The sequence below is a fragment of the Sinohyriopsis cumingii genome, chromosome 7, assembly GCF_028554795.1.
Source record: "Sinohyriopsis cumingii isolate HCF-2022 chromosome 7, ASM2855479v2, whole genome shotgun sequence".
Lineage (NCBI taxonomy): Eukaryota > Metazoa > Mollusca > Bivalvia > Unionida > Unionidae > Sinohyriopsis > Sinohyriopsis cumingii.
Genome location: NC_142967.1, coordinates 39410556 through 39433421, shown reverse-complemented (window position 1 = coordinate 39433421; position 22866 = coordinate 39410556). Strand labels below are relative to the sequence as shown.

Sequence of the window (22866 nt, the reverse complement as noted above, 5' to 3'; positions counted from 1 at the left end):
ACCAACACGATTTGATTTACTCGAAGACGTACGCGCAAGTTGCGTCGAATACGGACACGGTGGATTATGGAATACCAAGTATAATTACAATGATGTTATTTCGGTTGATATGGTTGCATGTTATCCGGGAAATTTTCTAGGATACGGAGATTGTTCTGTGTACTTTAAAAGATTTGGTCACCCTACAAAGGAGATGACGCGAGTGGCAATTAATGGATCATTACCTGATTTTGATCTGACTGGATTCGCTTGTGTTGAATCGTTCGAGTTTAACGAAAATCTCCACCAAATTTGTTATGTTTGGTTTGGCAGACATTTTTGTGAAAAACGTTGGGCGCCCATCGTTTTATTACGATATATGCTAGATTGTGCGGTACTGACATCGTTGGTTGTCAGTGAGGCAATTATATCATATCACGCGCAGACCGAAGTTTGGTTGCCCATGCCAGATTATATCAGTCTCGATGAAGTTATTAAGGAATTTAAGGAAAAATGTCCTGGTGTTTCCGAAGATGATATTATCAAAGAAGCTCCTAAAATTCTCGAGATTAAACTTAAAAATAACGAAAAAACCGCAAAAGATCTCGGTAGAAGAATTATAGGTAAATTTACTCAGGGTGGTGCATATGATCATAAAAGACATTACGCACGATTATAGTCGCTGATACAACAGCGAGAGATATATTTGTAAATCGCGAAAGTGTTTATTTATCTGACGGAACAAAATTGGGTACGATCGTTAGTTACATAAATGATGTCTCCCCACAGTATACTCATCTAAGATCTTCTATGTTGGCTTATGTTTCTATAAATTTATTATCGATGATTAATAGATTTCCTGAGACCGCAGTCAGAGTCGCAACGGATTCGTTTTATATTTCGAGTAAATACTTAGAGTCTGTTATGGAATTTATAAGTAATGATGAACGATGGAGTTCGTGGAGAATAAAAAAGGAAATATTACACAATTATACAGAATCAGCAGATGTTCCGATAAAAGATTTTTATCGTAAGTGTAATAAAATATCAGAGATGTCGAAAGGGCCGTCAGTGAGTGATCCAATAACTAGATATAGGACAGTATATCTTAATGGACCTGGTGGATGCGACAAGACGACTCGAGCAATTAATGTTTTTAGAAATTCAGATATGATCGTACTGACACCCACACATAGACTTGCACGAGAGATGAAACAACGGCAAGTACAATCATGCACGTATCATAGTTTCTTTCGGTGGCGCGGGGATACATGGACTCCTGAACGAATGGGAGAAAAATATATACCTAAAATAATTATTTGGGACGAGATATGTGCGGTGTCATTGGATACATTAAAAACGTTTCTTGATTGGTTGTTGACGAAAAATACCGCTATAATAATGTGTGGCGATCATGGTCAGCCATCGCCTTTTGTTGGACCATCTCCACATGATTGGTTAAAAAATTTCGTTGATTATTACGAAGAAATAGATGATGATCATAGAACTCTTGATGAAAATTTCAAAGAGTTTAAAAAATTAATCAGATTACAATCAAACAAAATTCAATGTGAAATAATACGCGGAGTGATCTCAGAGACCTCCATGAACGATTTTTTGAATTTATGGAGACCCGACGATTTGATAGTAGCGAGCAGAAAAATAATCAGGGACGCTTTACGACGGCAGTTATTTCAGCTGCATAAAGAAAAATACTCAGAATTGCCCTACCGTTATGCTATAGACCATCAGATACACGAAAACAGAATATTAATGTTGATATTCCAGGGCAGACTGAGAAACAAAATCTTGTATTAAATGATATTGTCGCTGTTGATATCAGTGTGGTCGAAGATGCATTACGTGCAGACAAATCTCCATGGGTGTTGGGATACGCTATGACGATCCACTCGTCTCAGGGATTAACTATTTCTGATACACGAGTCTGGATTGTAGACGATCGTATCGAGTGGTCAAATTTAGTTTATTTAGCGGTATCAAGGGTTAGAAAAATGTCTCAGTTACGGAGAATTATAATTCCTGAAATCGTTAATAAAACCAGCATCATCATCGACGGTGATATAATAAGAAAAATTTAACCGGATACAAACAGTCCGATAAAAAATATAAACGCGACTTTGATCTTGATGTTGAATTTATTATTGAGTTAAAACAGCAGCAGAATAATTATTGCGCAAGTTGTAATTGTATAATGCTGTGGAGGTATTCGAATAATGATTCAAGACAATTTACCGTAGACAGAAAAGATAGTACTCGCGGTCATACACGAGAAAATGTGATGTTGACCTGTCTCGAGTGTAATCGGCGTAGAGGCGCCAGCGCCTTGGGTGCTAGTTAAGTGATCGCTGTGGTAGTTGTGTATCCTGGGGAATTACTTGTAATTGTTCACGTACAAATCCACGTTGAGGAGCAGTTTAATCTAATCTGTAGATTGCGGGTCTACCTGGGGATCTTGTCACGGTGGATATTTTGTGTGTGGTAACACTCCAAATAGGATCAGTCGCTCTTTTTTAACCACCTTCAAGTTCACCGGGCTCATATAAATATCTAACTGTAACATCACCCATTACTTTTTGTTTTTCAATATCCTTTCGTTGTATTGGTATATTTTTTTTTTCTAATTGCATTAATGGGTTTCATGTTGGTTGTTCGTGTAATCTCATTATTTAATGCAGCTATCACGCTTGGTAATCTTGCAACCCATTCGCGAGATCTTTTATCTTGAATGAATTCCTTCGCGTATTGATATCCAAATAACCGCTCAGCAAGTGTTCGATTAAATCGCTCAACAATTGCCTGATCACGGTGAATTGCAGTATGTCCTCGTCATATTTTGGTATTATGTCGTTTGATCAGCGATGATACTGGACCAAGTAATTCCTTACCAGGATCAACCTGTAGCAGCTGTGGCCATCGTAATGGTCCTCGTTGATAAATTCGTTCAAACGCATCAGATACTTCAGATGCTGTCTTCGTAGATAGCGGCTCTGCCTCTTTATACCTACTTGGAACATCAACAACGGTTAGCGCGTATTTATATGTTTTTCTACGTACAGTATCATGTGGTAAAAATAAAATATCTGTTTGATGAACTTCATTAGGAACACTAACATCGAAATACGCGTACTGAATTCGTTTCGGTGGTGGTAGGTAAATTGCCATATTGCTTGTTTGGATAACCACGCTTTAGCAGTAGAATGTCTAACCATTGCTGCATCAGCAAGTTTACTAATTGCTGCTCTGCCTCTCCAGTATCCTTTTGAACTTTAATAAATTGATTCCATTATATATTACCAGCCTCAATTGCTAATTTACTTTTCATCGCGGATCTTACTAACCAATTAGCTAATTTTTCTCTTATACTTTTATTTTTTTTATAGAATTTAACGCATGAATTAATTTCACATCTGCAATATGCCTGTCTTGTAGATTTTCACCTTTATAAGCTACATCATGAGCATGGCATGCTTTATCAATAGCGTTTATTGGTTCCTCACCTGGTTTTGGTTGAACCTGATTATCAAGTCTGATATCAAGTCTGGTACCAGGACCGCAATAATTATATCCTGGTAGATGTTTTTCTCCTGGGTATTTAGCCCATGGAACACCTGGAAACTTTGACATCAATTTAGCAATATCACCACCGCGCTTATTAGGTAAAAACGAAAATTTCTTTCTACCGCATACAGAACTTTTTCCACCATACGCTATTTTTTCATTTTTTGATGTAACCGTAGCTAAATCAGTAGTTGGAGTTTTAGATCTACAATGTAAACAATATAAATTCATGTTATAAAATATATGGATATAATTGATTTCTCAGCAACTCGATGACGAGAGCCAGTTAAACACCACCCTGCGTTACCAAATTCCATCAGAATGATTATCATAGGACCATCTGGATCGGGTAAGACGCAATTACTACTTAATTTGATAATGAGATGGTTGAAATGGGATAAATTACATTTGGTAGCACCAACCGTTGATGATCAGAGGTGTTATGAAGTATTAAAAGACTTTAACGAAAATGCAAGATTAATAAATGACGGTGAAAATATTATTGATTTTATAACAGATATTGATGAAGCACCGTCCGTAGATGATCTTGATGGGTTTATTAATAATTTAGTTGTGTATGATGATGTGACAATAGACAAACAATCAAATCTAGCCAGGATATTTTCTCGTGGCAGACATAAAAATACAGATGTCGTTTATGTTACTCAACGATACACACAAATTCCGAAAGTGATAACGGTAATATTTTAGTTGTGTTTAATGGCGTAGACACACATACGCTGCGAAACATTCATCATACTTGGTGTGGTGGTGACATGGATTTATAACGATAAATTTACATGATCCAAGAACAAGATATCGTGTGGGTCTTGATAAAATATTTGGATAAATTAATATAGCAGCATAGAGGGCACGACCTCAATAAAGTGTTCACGTGGTAAAATAAACCATTCTAAGAACAAAAAAAGAAGACAACGACGGTAAAGTAACACCAATTGGAGAAATCTTTTGGAAGATTTATTTTTGCCTCAGTTTGTGTCGACGCTTTTTTAAATCTGTCAATGCTTTTTATTTTTTCTTTGCTCGTAGAATGGTTTATTTTTAGTTTTTCGACGCTTTTCGACTTTGGTCTGTTCGCCCTCTCTGCTGCTTGGAATGAATTGCCCACTGAACTTAGACACAAAGACACAGTGATCACATTCAAGAGGGCTCTCAAAACTCACTTATTTCGACTGCAAGAACAAACTTAAAGACCTAATAATGTTTCCTACCTGAAATATTCTTAGCATGTTTTATTATTTTTTTAACGTTTTTCTAATTTCATGGTGTTTGTTTTTGTAATAATATTATTGTATGTTTTTTATCTTATAAGTGTTGTCTAATGTTGTAAAGCGCTTAGAGCTTCTAAAGATTAGGCGCTATACGAAATCCTCATTATTATTATTATTATTATTATTATTATTATTATTTGTATTGTCCTGGTTGTTTGCTAGTGTACGCTTAATTACGTGAAGGTGTCTGTTTTTCACAACCGTAATTTGCTATTGGTTACTTTAGACTGCCTCTCTAATATTGGTTAATTTTATAATTTATAAGATGTTTTTATAGTTACCCAACAGTGAAAAGACTGGCTCTCCATCTTTCATTAAACTGTATTAATTATGTAACGAAGTAGTTGCTAGTCCAATAATTGTATTTATAAAGTTACATTTTATTCCATGTATTTTAGGCAGTTTTCTATAATTTATAAACCAAATTTTATTGCAAGCGTAAATCTATAGCTTTTCGCAATACCTGCAAGCTGTTCTTTTTCTAAGCGGCTGGTTGTAGTTGGTAATGTTGCTAATGGCAACAAGACCATAAAGTCAAGAGTGAATCTCTGCGAGGAAAAAAGTACAAGCCGATTCCAGCTTTAAGAATGGATGAGGTTGTTTGTATATTTATAAGAATTGAAATTATTTGTGTTTAAATATTGCTGTTGTTTTATCATATGGCTCTTTTATATATATATATATATATATATATCTCGAACCGATTTTTATATCTCGAACCGATTTTTGTGTCACATTATCCCTTATTTCGATGACTGAAACGGTTTGGTGAAAGTCATACAATGATACAGGTCATGTATGCGCATTTAGTCAGCTTAAATTAAATATATTTTGTTGTTTCGTAGTTTAACACAAGTTTTCTTCAACCGAAGTATATTCAGTCCTGAGTATTGAATGCTCTCTACGTTAGCGGTATTGAAGAAACTTCCAGACGAAAATTATTGATCGCTATCTTCGACTTCCCAGGGTTCGTGCCCATAACGTGAATTGTAATGGTTGTAATTTAATATTGAGTGAAACTATTAAACTTGCCATATAAAGTGTTCATCTATATCTGCCAGATTTTTTTCATAGTTAAAAAATGTTGTTTTTATAAACCCTCCAAATTCTTTGCCAGCTACCTTTTTACAACGTGTCAAGATTTGTCTATTTACGGAAGTACGTCCATGATTTGTGACCCTGAAATAAATGCCAGGTGATATAAGGTTGGAATCTGACAATTCAGTCGTTTATAATGCACTTTATTATTAAATCTTTGCATCTGTAATGTGTTTAATTTCTTTTACACACGTGAACTGCATTATAACAATGCTGACAAAATATCAAAGAAACAATTAAGATGCATTTTTTCTTTTTTTCTTTTAAACTTTTGCTAAAATTACCATATTTACACACATCGTGAATTTTCATATTTTTTTTTAATATTATTAAATGACAAAAGATTTTTCCCCCCTTATTTTGAAATATTTATTGGTGAAAAATTTAATTCTGTATTTGTCCAATTCATTCATTTTTCCTAGCATGGATTTCCCTCTAATTAAAAGGTCCAGTAAAACATGAAAAGCAGCCCTGGCTTGAACAACTAACAGTCTCACTCCAGGGCCCAAAAACTTGAAGTAATATTGGCATTTGTTAAACCAGAAATTTCTATTGTGCTTTTTTTAAATTTGACTTGTAGTTATGTACTCTTTAAATTTTATTTCATGGAATATTTTTTAATCAGTACTTACTGCCACTGTTGAAAGGTATTGACCTAGTTAATGACATCAGCATCTTGAACATGTGTGTGAGATCATGAGAAAGATGGTGCTCAAACCAAGGATGGGCATGAAATTAGGATAGTCGATGATATGGACTTTTACATTGGTGGCCAGGTACTAAACTGGGTCAAGAAAATAGCATGTTGAGTCTAATCATCATAATATATGGTAGTATTAATTTCTTTATCAACATGCATAACTTTCATTGTGACATCACGGGGTGTAACATTCAGCCTGGGTTGCACTGGATCACACATTTAGGTTGATCTGGTCCAAAAATGATCACATATTATAACATTAATTTTGCCTTATTTCGGGGGGTGGGGGTGGGGGTGGCATGTAAGTAATGATCTTCCAAGGATGTAAATGTATGAGGACCCAAATAAAGTGAATAATTCACATTTAAAGGTATGTAGAATCATATTCAGAAAAATGACACTCAGTACTGAATTAATCGATGTTGAACGCATACATGACCTGTATGACTTTTACTATACAAACTATGTTACACTATCCCTAATGATTATCAAAAAAGATTAATTTGCTCATTCCTTTTAGTTTTAATTCTGTCAACTATTGTCTTTTCTTGCCATTTCCGTGTGGAATTTGTGGGCATTTATTTGAAGTCGGTCAGTTGGCAACTTCCTAACTTAACCCTAGCCCTATGTTCCTTTCATTCCGTAATTTAAATTCCTGCAGACAGTGTTCATAGACAGACAAGTATTTTACAAGCAGGAAAATGACATTCATTCATGCTCAGATGGATTAATTACTGAGCATACCTAAGATTAATACTGTAATTTTGAATTATTGTGATTGCATAAAAATACTTTTGAAGGTAATTAGTATTTTTTTACTTTAAATATTGCTGATGTGATTTTTTTTTAAAAAATCCATGCTTAATATTAATACAGGTTACCCACAAAAGTTTCTATGATTTCATCAAATAAGCATAATGTCTGATGATTTAGGTAAGATTTAATTTTTCATTCAGCACAGAAATATCTTTTGGAGTTTAACAGAAATATCTGAAATGTAAGTTTTCTTCAAGTATTCACTTAAAGCTAAAGGGTTGAGTTTTTGTTTTATATTTTGAGGGGTGTGGAAAGGATGTTTTCTCATGCACTGCAGGTTAATTGAACTGGTGATGGAATGTACTTCAGAAATAGCTTTTAAATTGAATATTTATTAAATAAAAAATTACATTTGTATATGAAAGTACTTGTTGAAGCGAATCACTTTTTTCATAAACTATTGGGACTTTAGTCCCACCGACTAATTATTTTAAATTACAGAAAGTCTAATTTTTAGGAACTAATGTAGACAATGGTGTTTCAGTTGTTGCTCATACAGTTATCTCACTGGTGGTTAAGAGTGATTACAATTTTAGTTTATATGCACTGGTGATCATGGGCAAGTTTTTAAATTTGTGTGTGGTTTTTTGGGGGGGGCAGGGGGTAGATGGACAAGAAACAGGCATTTTCCTGTTTCTGACTGCATTTGTATCAAGAATAAACAGGATTTTGTTTTGCATGTATTTGTAACTGTATGACTGCAAACGTATTTAGTCTAATACATAAATACAGTATACTACTTGTAGAGTATAATTTCAATCTGCTAAGTAACGACAGTATAATACCAATGAATTACAGATCATGTTCCTGGCAGTTTTGGGAAAAAGATGCGGAGTATGCCATTCTGCCGGTCTGTTTGTCCGTTCAGATTATGCCTTACTTAAAAAGAAATAAGCTAAGAGAAGGTCATTTCACAGTAGATAAGACAAGGACAGTAAAATTAAATGGTGACTCAGATATAAGTTGTCATCATCTTGGCAGGAGAGTTGGTGAAAGGGTATTATTAGGATATGTTATATTTACGGTCTTTACCATTCCACGATAAAATGAATGCTCTAAATTAATTACAATTTGATTGTTCTCTGAACTGATTTGGTAGCTCATTCCATAGAATGCGTGCTATATATATTAAAGATTTTTTACCATATGTTGAGGTTTTACTTATCGAGATATCTAAAATATTTGATTATCTAAATATATATTTATTGTATTTAAAACATATAAACACATCCCAATGGTTTGGAGCACACTTATCCAAAATTTAAAAACAGCCTTAGCCCAAAATCTGCACACCATCAGGGTTGGCATTTTTGCCTTAAGTAAGAGCTTATGATAACTGCTTGATGTGAAGTCATCATACACAAATCTCAGAGCATGTTTTTGTATTTTTTAAATTTTTGTAGCGTTCATGTCACTTTAGAATTGCCAGGCTAAAAGACAAGAATTGAAATTGGAAATAATAAATGTATGTAACAGTGTCAGTTTGTTGATTCTAGCTAACTTCTGACCAATACATTTATAAATTTCAAGACAGATAATTGCCTTGAATCTTTCCTTAGTACAAAGACCTTTTACATGTGAATGCAATTGCATTTGATAGTCCATGTCAATTTCTAGCAGTTAAACAATTTCTTCACAGTTTATGATAGCACTGCTTATGTTAAGTACTGGCTTCATAATGTCTTTTAACTCATAGATGATGATGAAACTTTTCAGGATTGGCTTGCATTTCCTTTACAGTGAACCATTCAGTCAGTATGTTGGACTATTATTCAAGTAAATGAATCAAACTGAAAAAGTCCTTTGAGGAAAAGGACAAAGTGTTATCATTAGCTTAGTTACATAAAGAGCCATATTTAGTAAAATAAAAAATATCATAGATAAAAACATTAAAAAGTAAAGGTATAAGGAGTGACCACTGTGGAACACCTTTTTTGAATTTCATTCCAGCTGCTCAATACACCACCATCTTAATTTGATGTTTTTGATTTGAATGATAGCTAAATAAGAGATCTACGAAACCAACAGAGCCAGCTGACTTACATTAAAACCTTAACATGCAAAGGGAGATAATCAAAAGCCTTAGATCCATTAGAACTGCAGCTACAAATTTGTAGTTATTCTGGTTATATTATGTATTATGTAAATGCACTTTTGAATACAGTTAATTCTTCTGACTTGTAGATTTTATCAAGCCATAAAGTTAAAACCCATGATATATACAAGACAAAATATAATATATTTATGTGTATTTTCAAAACAGGAGAAGAAGGATAAAGACAAGGGGTCCATTGATGACAGTGCATTTGAAGCTTTAGAGAAAGATTTCCAAGATGTGAGTATACATTATCTTCTGTGAAAATGTTTCTTGATATATATAGGTAAATGATTCTTAAACATGTGTAATGACAATACTGTAATGAATCAGTTAGAGGTGACTTTCTACAATAGAATATATTTATAGTGGGCAGCAAAGAGACAGACTTACATTCATTACCACAGGTGTCAGCCAATTACAAATCATGAGATTATATACTCCATATAAAGAAAAGAGCATTCTGAAAATCTGTCTGTTATGAACCTTAGGCCATGTTAGAGAAGAAGGATAGATTCACTTATCTTTTAAATACTAGTGTTTTGATATATTTAATATCTTTTCTAGGTTCTCCAAGAGCTCATGGGAGATCGAAGCTTGGAGCGTTTCAGAACTGAGTATGAAAAGCTCCACAAGGCTCTCAAAAAATCTCATGAGAGTGAAAAACGGCTTATGCAGAAATGTAGGGAACTGAATGCAGAAATTGTGGCAAATTCAGCTAAAGTTTCAACAGCACTGAAGCTGTCACAAGAAGACCAAGCGAACATTGCTTCACTCAAAAAGGTTTTATAATTTTTGCAATTCCGTCTTTGTTATTTTGAAATATTAGAAGTTCTAAATGACACATTGTCTGACATAATGTGAATTTGCTCTTTTATGGTTTAACAGTTTTCCTGAACTTTGTGGTTCCTTGTGATATAATATGTTTGTGAATTTTATGGTTACTTCCTTATTCTCTATGTAGTGTCATAAAAAATATATTTTTTCTCATATTTCAAATTCTGATATGTTACTTTAGCATAAGGCAGAAGATCCGAATATAAACCTTTGCTTCAGCTTCATACACCTCTTCCTCGTTAACTCACGCACAACAGGGTCCAGAAACATAGACCACACTATAAGCGAGGTGTGAGTTACCGAGAGACCTCAAAAACTTAAAAAAAATTGCTTTGACATTGAGAAAACCGGTGGTGGGGGGTGGGCAGCATTAGGGAACTGAACTGTTTATGACTGAATCCTCATTTTACAATCACGTCAATAATAATTTTAAATAACTCACTTTTTCTAATAAAGTTGTTCGTTATTCTGTTTAAGTAACATTTATTTTCAAAATATCCAACATGTGAAAGATTGTTCCAACTGGTTTGAACAACCATCACGTGTATGCGAAAAATCTGTGTACACTGCTTTTTGTTTTCTTGATGAGGCTGGTTTACATAGTGGTGTTTAATAATATCCGGCCAATTCAGCAGTCCACAAGGTGGGAACTAGACTAACTGTTAATACACGTCAACGTCGAAACTCAATTTTTTTTTATTGTTCATCTAGTACAATATTGATGTCATGATTTCATTAGAAGTAATAATGAAATTTCTTATCATTCCTGAGAATATCTCTAAGTGCCAGTTCAAGAATTATCTGAAACTCGCTTGCCCACAGTGGTCCGTATCTGTGAAATCAAGCTCTTTATTTTATAAAGTATTCATTTTGCATGGCTGCCTTGTTATCTTTGATCACAGTTATGAAAGAGTCGGTTAATTTAAGGTAGTTTATGTTACATACACAATAACGTTTATAACAGTGTTCGCTTGATCAAATGAAGTGAGTTCACCTGACATACGACCGAAGCTGCTAGATTTTAAGTTGGTAGGATTTTCATACCTGTTAGCTTTTCTTTTATTTCATCTCCTTTTTCTTTTTCAAAAGACATAATTAATGTGATAATACAAAGGAGGCCAGCTTTTAATTCAGTGCAATAATACAACAAATACTTCCGCAAGTCAGTTATCAAAACACTGTCGGCACTTAATTAGATTCTCAGAGAAACATTCGTGGACATAACTGTTATGGTAGATTGACGTATTTTACATTTAATTACAAGAGGACACATTGCATTTATGATGGTAACACTTGAAAGGAACTAAAAAATAGAACTAGAACACAAATTTCAATTGATAAAAAATTATTTAATTTGTATTTATTTATTAAAGTACTGCCTCTACTCGGCATAAGTGACATTTTCATTGATACAATTTCCTTACATATCGTTAAATGCAGTGTACTAGGAATGTCATTTGGAAAGAAAATGTAAAAAATTGTATGACCTATTTTTAAATTTGATATTTCATTGTGTTGATTAAAATTTCCAGGTCCTATCTACCGTTTTCGACAATAAAACAAGCGATACATGAAAGTTTCTGTTACTAATTTTGATCACGATTTTCTTCAAGTTCAACAAATAGGGATCAATTTTTGGGGTATTTTCAGGTTAAAATAATGGATCCATGCCTGAAACCGCGTTATAAGTGGGTTTGTGAGTTATCAGGGCGCGAGTTATCAAGAGAGTGGTGTATAATGATTTTAAGTCTCTTAAGACATCTTTTTTGCCATATTATTAAATTTTTAGCAGTGTATAGGGTTTAGGGGATATAGGAATTAAACCTGTGTTTTGTTCAATATTCATATTTAGAATTTTCATTGAGTCTTTGTTCATTGAATCACATGAATTCAGGCACATTTGAAGTTTTTGTGCAGGGCAGGCCAATTTGGCTACTTAGGATGCAGAAGGAAATTTTCTAAAATGGTTGGGATTGTCTTTATTATAAAAATCCACAATTTGCCAAACATGTGAAGTAGAATTTGCCCTGGTTCTGATGCTCTTTGTAAATTACTATAATAGTTTTGACCTTAATGATAGTATTAACAATATGTACAATTTTTGTTCTTTATGAATTACAGTTTTAATTTTGACCATAATGATAGTATTAACAATATGTATTATTTATGTTATTTGTGAATTACTATTTTAGTTTTGACCGTAATGATAGTATCAACAATATGTATAATTTATAACCTAAAACTGGATCATTTTTATAGTAGAGTCCTAAAATGGTACTTAATAGGGCCTAACCGAGTAGATAATTATCACCGAGTACCGAATCCGAGTATTTGGATGTACTGTTTGCCAGATCCAGGCACGAACCGAGTAGTAATCGAGGTTACCTTGCTTTGAGTGTTTCCTCTTTAAATCTTCTTCATCATCTCTCTTTCTTTTGTGGCTGTCTGTGGATCTGGTGTATTCCTCATACTCGGAGTGATGTGATGGAAGGATCGAATGTGATTTATTAGAGCTGAAGTTCCATATGAATGAGCATTTTTGCTGCCTCATGTTAGCCTTTCATTGCAGACATCACAATTTGCCTTCGATTTGTCCACATCATTTATAGTGAAAAAGTTCCAAATCTTGCTACTTAATTTCGGAGTAGATATTTTTCGATGAGTATTTTAATATATATATTTATTATTTGTTAATTTTATTTTGAATACGTAATAATTAAATTTTGTTAAGATTTTTTTACAAATGGCGTCTCTACACTCAAATATTTACCAGAAGCAGAAAAGTTACGCCACCTGGGGAATGCGAGTGAAATTACTAAAGGAAATTGAGTTAAATAAATTATATCAATCATGATTCATGAAGTCCAATGGAATTTTAACTGTTTGTGTAATTATAATTTATTTTTAACTAAATTATTATGTATAAAAAAACGTTTTTTTTAAAGTTCGTTATTTATTGAATTATTTTACTTGTAACCATTTGTGTGCATATTATTTGCCGAGGTGAATACTCCCGAATAGTACCGAAAAATGGGATATTCAGCCGAGGCAAATGTCCAAGGCGATTTCCGGTTAGGTCCTAGTACTTAAATAGGAAAACACAGTGTGATGTTCATTGTATTGCATTCTGTGATATTCATTGTACTGCACAGTTTGATATTCATTGTATTGTACACTGTGATATTCGTGGTATTGCAGAGTGTGCTTCATATGTAAATTTTTAGAACTAGTCATTTCTAAATTATGTCATGGTGCAAATCAAATTACACCACTCCCTTGATAACTCGTGCTGTGATAACTTGCAAACCCACTTATGATGTGGGGTCAGGCGTGGATCCCATTTTTAAATCAGAAAATACCCCAAAATTGATCCTTATTTGTTGAACTTGAAGAAAATCGCGATGAAAATTGGAAACGGAACTTTGATATATTGCTTGTTTTATCATTGAAAATGGTAGATGGGACCTGGAAATTTTAATCAACATTATGAAATATCAACTTTAAAAAGAAGTCATAAAATTTGTTACATTTTTTTCCAAACGACATTCTTAGTACACCATAATTAATGATATTCAAGGAAATTTCAATCAATGAAAATGTCACTTACGCCTAGTGGAAGCAAAACATTAATAAATACCAATTAAATATTTTTTTATTAGCTGAAATTTGTGTTCTAATTCTATCTTTTAGTTCCTTTTAAGTATAATCATCATGAGTGAAATGTGTTCTCTTGTAATTCAATGTAAAATGTGTCAATCTACCATAACAGCTATGTCCATGAGCGTTTCTCTGAGAACCTAATTAAGTGCTGACCGTGTTTTGATATTGGACTAGTGGAAGCATTTGTTGTATTGTTGCACTAAATAAAAAGTGGGCCTCCTTTTCTATTATCACTTTAATTTTGTCTTTTGAATCAAAGGAGGTGGAATTAACAAAAAAGTTCAAAGGCATGCAAATCCTACATGCTTAAGAACCAGCGGCCCTGGTCGTATGCCAGGTAACTCATTTCAGTCGATCAACTGGACACTGTTATAAATGTTATTGTGTATGTAATCTTATTAAACTACCTTAAATTAACCTACACAATTATAACTGATTACAGATAGCAAGGCAACCAAGCGAAATGAGTACATCATAAAATAAAGAGCTTTGTTGCACAGATATGGACAATTGTGGGAAAAACTAGTTTCAGAGAATTCTTGAATTTGCACGTTGAGATATCCTCAAGGATGATAAGAAGTTTCACTGTTACTTGCAAAGAAATCATGGCATCAATATCTTACTAATAGAAGAATTAAAAAAAAGAGTTTCGACGTAGACAATGGTCTCACAAAATGTTGTTTTTTTATGAAAAGGAATCTTGTTTGGTATTGTATCAACAGTTAGTCTGGTTTCCTGCTTGGAAGATCCTTTTTTTTTTTGGAAAATACTATCCATAACACTCCTGGAACCAGACTAATCAAAGAATCAAAAAGCTGTGACATAATACATGAATGTTTTTGCGCACCATGTTGGTTGTTGACACCAGTTGGAATCATGTTATCAATCTATTAGATGTTAGACATTTTGAAAATAAATGTAATTTGTACAGAATAACGAACAACTTCATCAGAAAAAGCGCTTTGTTGACAATTATTCTCTACATGATTGTAAAACGAGGATTCAGTCATTAAACAGCCCAGTTCCCCCCACCCCGTGGTTCTCTGGATGTCTAGCGGATTTTTTTTTAGGTCACTCATGTAACTCGCACCCTCACTTATAGTGCGGTCTATGTTTTTGGACCCTGATGTGTGCAAGTTATCAAGGGAGAGGTATATTTTGATAGTCAAAACCAATAATTATTTGTCACATAAATTTACATTTTTCTATTCATTACAGGAAATAGAGAAAGCTTGGAAGATGGTGGATGCTGCTCATGAGAAAGAGACACGGGCAAGGGAGACAATTCAGTCACTAAAACTGGAAATTGCCAACTTGAGCAAACTGGTAGAGCAAGGAGCAGGACTTACAATTGGGCAAGAACACAGGTACAAATAACTTATTTAAAAGTCAGGGCCAGCTTTCATAAATTGCCTCTGCTTGAGTATGATTTCAGGTAAAAAATATATCCCTCTACAACATTTTTAAAATTATATGTCATGATACTGCAATGACGAACGTGTTTTATAAAATGTTTTCAGTTTAATGTATGGTACTTTCCAAATAATGAAGTTAAAAAACTTTAGATAAGTTGGCAGTTAGGTATGAGATGTTTTCTTTAAGGTGCCTATAGGCATAGTTGTTAGTTTTGAATCCATCCAAGAGTGGTTTTCTTACTGACTTCAGGTTTCTCAAAAGTTAATATCATTTACATTTGAGGTTTCAAGAGTATTTGTTTCAGATGTTTCATACTCCAATTTTTTTTATACAGTCCACCTAAATAATAGTTATATGTTGACCTCAAATGTATTGAATTGAAATATTTTATCATATAAAAAATCTGCAAATTATATTTGTTAAAAAAAATTATAATGAATATTTTTGCCATTAATTTTCTGTACACATGAAAAAATAATAAAATGTTTCTGAAAAAATAGATCCTATTCAAAGTCTAATGCAAAAGTTGTTTCCCATGCTGGTAATGTATAAAGAAAAAGTCTATAGGTGTAAAGCTGTTGACAGCATGGTGACACAGTACAGTAGTACATTATTCATTGTTCACATATATTTGCCACATTAAACTTAAAATGTTCATCAATTTTGGAACATTTAGTTAATTTTTTTGAAAAATAGTTTATTATGTATTGACAAGCTTATTCTCAATACTGAGCATTTTATCCCTGCCCCCTTGTATCAATCATGTCTGAGTGAAAATTCAAGATATACTATTAATGTACACACTGTACATTTTCATTTTTTATTGCACATTTGACTACAATTTGTAACAGTAAACCAAGGATGAGAGTGCTTCCACGCTCAGGGCCATGGAAGATATTGCAAGTTGTATCAGAGATAGTGATCTGTTTCTCAGTTTTTGTGAGACAATTGCTTTTTCTTTCACAGAATGTATTTTTCTAAATCCCTTTTTCAGTCCACATGAGTTTATTTTACTACTTTGTAGCAGGCTGACTACAATATAAACATATTCACACAGATTTTATATCAGAATTTTTATACATGGATCAGTGGTCCAAAATGGTGGAAATTATGTTTATCTTTTAATTTTTTTTAAAATTTTACGAGTCACCTGGTTAGTTTTTTTTCTTCTAAAAACATCTTGTTGATTGAAAATATTACAATAAGGAGAATTTTGCTTTTGTTTTTGTTGGTTTTAATGGCATTGTTAACACAATATTAGTTTTATCATGCTGAGGAAGCATGAGTTAAGTGCCCTTCCCAATTTACACCAAGGCAGTTGACTTTAGCTGGCTTAGTAGATATTGAACCTCCGATAAGTCCAATGCTCTGCCAACTGAGCTACCATGGCTTTCTTCCAAAACAGTGGCATAAAGTACAGGAAAGTATTGTGAAAATTATACTTATTTGGATTGTGTGGGCCACATCTACTAATTTTCTAATTTGTTGATTTTCTTCCCTATATGGAGGCAAAAGCAAAAGGTTTAATTTTTTTGTATGTCTTGATTTAGATTTATGTTAGAGATATAACACCATAATTTTTACAAAAAATAAATTGTATGATGTTTCAAATATTACCACCAGCCTGAAACCAGAAAAAATATGGACCAATAACAGCATTCACACTTGGGGGAGGTTCAGGCAAAATAGTCATATCATTTCTTGTCATTTTGCCCAAATATGCAGAAATGAGAAAGTTGACTTGCCTTCATTTGATTCCACATCACCTCCTCTCTCTCCTTTTTAGGTCATTGAGAGCTCTCATATTCACAGTATAATATCAATTCTTGCATTTATTCTGTGGAAAACTTGATGTAAAAAAAAAGTCATAGTGTTTTCAATGCTTTTGTGTGAATTTTATGACTGTGTTAAGCTTAATGAAGTGACATAAATTTTATTAATTTGGCTTCAAGCCTGATCAAGAGCACCTTTAAAAACCTTTTGAGGTCTTATGCTGATAGCTTGCAGGGACTTCTATATATATATATATATATATATATATATATATATATATATATATATATATATATATATGGATTGGAAATTACTGATATGCATCACAATGTGAGATAATGAGTAATAACTAGGAATGAAGGCAAAGATTGGATGGAAAGCACAAAGACGGCAGGCTTGATTTCTGCTGCATAAAGGCAAAATACATGTAATATCATTTAAATGAGCACAAGTGTTCATCCCTTATTTGGAAATTTCTAAAGGGATCATCCATGTGATGGCGCAGTAATTGACATTTAAAATTTAATTAAAATTGGTAAAAAGTAAATGTTCATCAAATCTTGATGGCTGCTCTTTAATTAGATGCAAAAAATTTCTCCACATAAGGCATTTTTGTTACTGCGTGTTATACGACATAGGTTATGTCATGTAGATCAACATAAGTTTATTCATTAGTTGAAAGTTTGAACAGTATTTACCTGGTAGAATGTATGTACAAGAGTTTTAAAGTTAAATGTTTGTTGTTGTTGACTATGTTAACAGTATACTGGATGTTAGATTATGTACCATCATAGCGCATATGCTGTTGTAACGTCATTTCATAGCTTTGACAGCAAATATGATATGATCTGAGGAGTGAGAGAATTTCCAATCCATGAGCATATATGTCACAGCTGATAGTGAAGGACAACAATTTTGTTTTATATTTGATTGTTGTAAAAGCTGGAAGAGAGGACTTGTACCTTAAAAATATCTGTCACCTGTTTTCAATAGTAACATAATTTTGAGGACACCGCATTTTCCATGAACAAAGTTAAAAATATCATTCTAAGAAAATCATGTATGTTTACATGAAGGTTAATGAACATTTCTTTGTTTATTTTTGTCTGAAATATATAACAAATTGTCACTGTGTTAAGTGACTGTTTTGAACATTGTAAATGTTGACCTCACATTGTAAATGTTGATCTCGTGTTGAGCTGATGGTGACTCACTTACTATTTTCTAGTCACTTTCCTTGATTCTGGCAAACAATAACGACACTTTGCTCTTAAATTTGACCCTGCAATAATTTATGGAATTTGTCTGCTTTGTTAGTTGCTGTCCAGAAGTTAAGCAATTTTTTTAACTTAATTCAACATTTATTTATAATGATATAATTTTATCTGTCTTTTAGATATACTTATGTTAAGTACTGTATCTGATACCTTTTGTTATTTATATGTTATTGTCTTGTATTCTCAGTGTCAATGAACTGCTGAAGATCAAGGAGGATTTAACAAAGGAACGAGATGAACAACTTTCTGAAATTGTCAAATTACGTGATCAGAGGGAACAGGCTCGGATTACGGAAGAGAATCTTGAGAAACTGAGGGCTGAAGCTGAGGAAAAGATTCAGGAGGTGAGTAAGAATCTTACTTCATCATGATATTTAGTGGTTAACAGTCTTGTGTTTTAGAAATTGAGGATCTTTGTGGTTTTACTGTTGCAAAACGAATTTGTTGGCATCGAGGATAAAATGGATATATGTGACTGTAAAAACACTGTTAATACTCTCAATAAGATCCTTACACATAAGACTGTCCTCTTCATTCTGACATGGTCTGGATAATAAATGGTCAGAAAATAGTCGTATAAGTAGTACTTCATGTCCATGATATGATGTTACAATGACTTCAAAATTTCCAACTGTATATTGTAGATTTTGCTTTTACAAATTATGAGATTTGACTGATCAGAAGATGTTCCTGTAGCTGACAAAATCTGGGGAGGAAATACACAGTGGAAAAACTCTTAGATCTACAGTTTGTGTTGTTTTCTACTGTGACATTTAGTGTACTAGATAATAATGTGTGTGTGTATATATATATATATATATATGTTAGTAGACAACACTGTCAAGTTCTATTGGCAACATGTTAACTTAGACACATTTTGTACCTCAACACATTGGTTTAGTGTCACAGCAAAGCATCAGATTCAGTAATTTTAAATATTTGATTTAGGGAACAAAAGCTTTTTTTTTTTCTTTAATGGATAAAGTTCAAATAAACTTCAGACAAACTGAAAGTTATGAATCATGTTAACAAGCGAGGATTCTCAGTACTGTCAAAACTTAAGACATATGTCAACTCAAAAGTAGGTTAGACATTATTTTTTATACAAATTTTCAGGGTTCTAAAAATTTAATTTTCATAATATAGCTTAACCAGGAGATCCAGATGAAAAATAATGAGGCACAACGAGAGGCACGTAAAAGGGACAAGATGGATCGAGAGCTAAAACAGTCCAAAGCTGATCTTGATGCCAAGTCATTGGACATTAAGACAATGCAGACTCAGATTGCACGCTACAAAGAAGACATTACCAAACTGGAACAACAGCTCAAGGAACAGAGGGTAGATATGAGTAAAGACTACAGAAATATGCCCCCAACTACCAATGAGAAAATATAAAATTATTTTTAAAACTAGTCCTGCATGTCCTTATTTATTTGCATATCTTTGCAAATATTTCCTGAAAATGAAGAAAAACTAACCCAGAGGTACAAGGAAATGTCTCTATAGTGTAATGGTTGGAGTCCTTCAGATGACATTGTGATATACTGTTTAGAGTAATGGTTGGGGTCCTTCAAATGACATTGTAATATCCATTACAGAGTTATGGTTGGGGTCCTTCGTTTGACATTGTGATATACTATTGTTGGGGTCCTTCAAATAACAGTATGGTGTACTTTGTAGTGTAATAGTTGGGGTCCTTCAAATAACATTATGATATAGTCTATAATGTAATGGTTGGAGTCGTACATTTTACATTGTGATATACTATTGTTGGGGTCCTTCAAATAACATTGTGATGTTCTTTGTAGTATGATGGTTGCAGTCCTTCAAACAACATTGTGATAATAGTCTATATGGTTGGAGTCTTTCAGGTGACATTGTGGTATCTTCTGGCTCAGTTTTAGAACACAGTGGTCCAGCCTTCTTATGAAAAGTCATGATTGACATGATGTGTGATATATATAACTGTAAACAAACTGTACTGCATTTTAAGCATATTTCAGTTAATAAAATGTCTGCTTCATGGAACAAATTTGACCAACAACGTATATTAATTTTAAAAAAAGCTATTTTCATTTGTTAGCAAGCTAAAACAAAAGAAATAACTGCCATTGTAGCACATTGACAGATAACAAGAGCCTTCTGATCTGTTGAAATTAACAGTTGATCTAAGAAATTCAAGGTGAAACTTTGATTATATCTGAAAACTTTAGTAAGCTTTCTGACTGAGCTCCAAGGACACATAATAACTGAATATTCATCTTGTTTTGCTGTAAATAAAGGCACACCAGTCCAAAAATCTAGGCAAGCTGACCGTACTCAGTAAACATGAGTCATGATACTTGACACCCATGTAATATTTTCTGTTTCTTTTTAGCTACATTTAAAATGACATAATTCTCTGAAGAGGTGAATGTATAGATTTTACACCTTAGAAAACATATACATAATAAACTAATTGCAGAAATAATTCTGAAGAGTATTAGTTCAACCTGACACTGTTGACAGGTCCTCTATCCGTATCCATGTTACATAGATGACACATTGGTTAAGCTGACACTATGACTGGAAACCATTCTAGAAAATCTTTTGCTTGAGAAAAGATCGTTTGTAGCAGATAATTAAATGTTCATTGCTACATTAAGTGAATTGAGCCAAAGAACTTTTGATTGCTCTCATCAGGTAAGTAAGATTATTCAGCATTGTTTATGTTGTGTTTGGCACAGTTTTTATACCCAGGGACTAAGTCATAGTTTGTTGAAAGTCACAGTTTCCAAATACAGGAACTAAATCATAGTTTGATGAAAGCCACAGTTTCATACACAGAGACTAAACCTTATTTTATTGAAAGTTACAATTTTTGTACACAGGGTCTAAACCAGGGGTCTCAAAGATGCGGCCTGCAGGCCACATGTGGCCCGCCAAGCCATATCCTGTATCCCACAAAATGATTGGCGTCACAAGGGTCATGAGAGATAACAAAGGTGGTGCAGCCCTTGGGCTGTCAAAAATGCCCTCATGCAGCCCTCAGGGTTGTTTGAGTTTGAGACCCCTGGTCTAAGTTTGTCAAAAGTTACAAGTTTCTTACACAGGGTCTAAACTATAGTTTGTTAAAGTCACAAAGTTTTCATACATCGGGATTCCACATTACTAATATTTTTGTTGAATAGTGATACAATCAGGACTCCACATTACTGATGATTTTGTTAGGAGGTGATAAAATCTGGATATTTTGAGGACTGTGATATTGCCAGTTCTTTAAAAATTTGTTTTATAAAAAATTGTGTTATAACATGGTATCATATATATAGGTACTAGTCATATTTCACATTATTTTTATTGATGAATATATACATTTTATATTGAGTATTTAGATTTGATGTTGATTTTTATATACATTTTATATTGATGAATATATACATTTAATGCTGAAGAATATATGCATTTAATATTAATAAAATTATATTTTCTTTCATAATAGTACTTGGACTTAAGGAATTTAAACAGTTTGAGAAGCATTTTCATGGATCATCAAGTATATTCCTTGATTTAGACCCTCAAATTAGGCCACAAAAGTAAGATAATCTGGAATTGTCCCAGATCATCACATGGACTCCTTGATTTAAACTCTCAAATTAGGCCCCAAAAGTCAGAAAATCTGGAATTGTTCCTGATCTTCAAGTGGACTCCTTGATGAAGACCCTCAGATTAGGTCATAAAAGTAAGAAAATCCGGAAATGTCCTTGATCATCAAGTCAACTCCTTGATTTACTTTATTTAAACCCCTAGATTAGGCCACAAAAGTCTGAAAACTAGAAAAGTTGACTCCTTGACTTAGACCCACAATTAGGCTACAAAAATCATAAAATCTGGAAACCTTCATGAAGTTACATACATACATACATACATACATACATACATACATACATACATACAATAAAAATATAAAAAAATATTAAACAGCAGATTGTAGTATTCCATGGAAATCAAAATAATGGTTCAGGTGAGTATTGTGGATTTTTTATGTAGGGATAATCAAGGTTTTATTTTGTACTTCAAGTCTTATGAATCCTTTAAAACAGATTCTTAATGAGCGAGCTATCAAGGATGCTGATATCTTGAACACCCGCTTCCAAAAGCTGCAGCAAGATTTTGAGAATCAGCTGATCCATACAGATGAGCTGGCAACAGAAAATCAAAACCGGGCCTCTGACCTCAAGGTAACAATCTGAATGAAATTTATCTATCAACAGTTTTACATGTCTGTCAATAATTGCTTATTGTTGATTACATGGGATCACTGACCAGTTGGATTGCAAGCCACCCTAGCATAATCACCTC

General features: G+C 33.3%; 1 protein-coding gene across 2 annotated transcripts in view; it reads left to right on the top strand.

Annotated features, from left to right (window-relative positions):
• Window positions 1-5291: 5291 nt before the first annotated feature.
• Window positions 5292-22866, top strand: part of LOC149795061 (cilia- and flagella-associated protein 58-like) — a 33622-nt gene continuing 16047 nt past the window's right edge. Inside the window, exons 1-7 of one of the 2 annotated variants that reach the window (XM_089964763.1) lie at window positions 5292-5446; window positions 9728-9799; window positions 10127-10342; window positions 15275-15423; window positions 18710-18866; window positions 19669-19863; window positions 22608-22745. In XM_089964763.1, coding sequence (XP_089820889.1) covers window positions 5438-5446; window positions 9728-9799; window positions 10127-10342; window positions 15275-15423; window positions 18710-18866; window positions 19669-19863; window positions 22608-22745 — 936 coding nt within the window. In that variant the 5' untranslated portion in view covers window positions 5292-5437. Of the gene's footprint in view, window positions 5450-9727; window positions 9800-10126; window positions 10343-15274; window positions 15424-18709; window positions 18867-19668; window positions 19864-22607; window positions 22746-22866 lie in introns of both variants that reach the window. The other variant, XM_089964762.1, reaches the window with a different exon arrangement.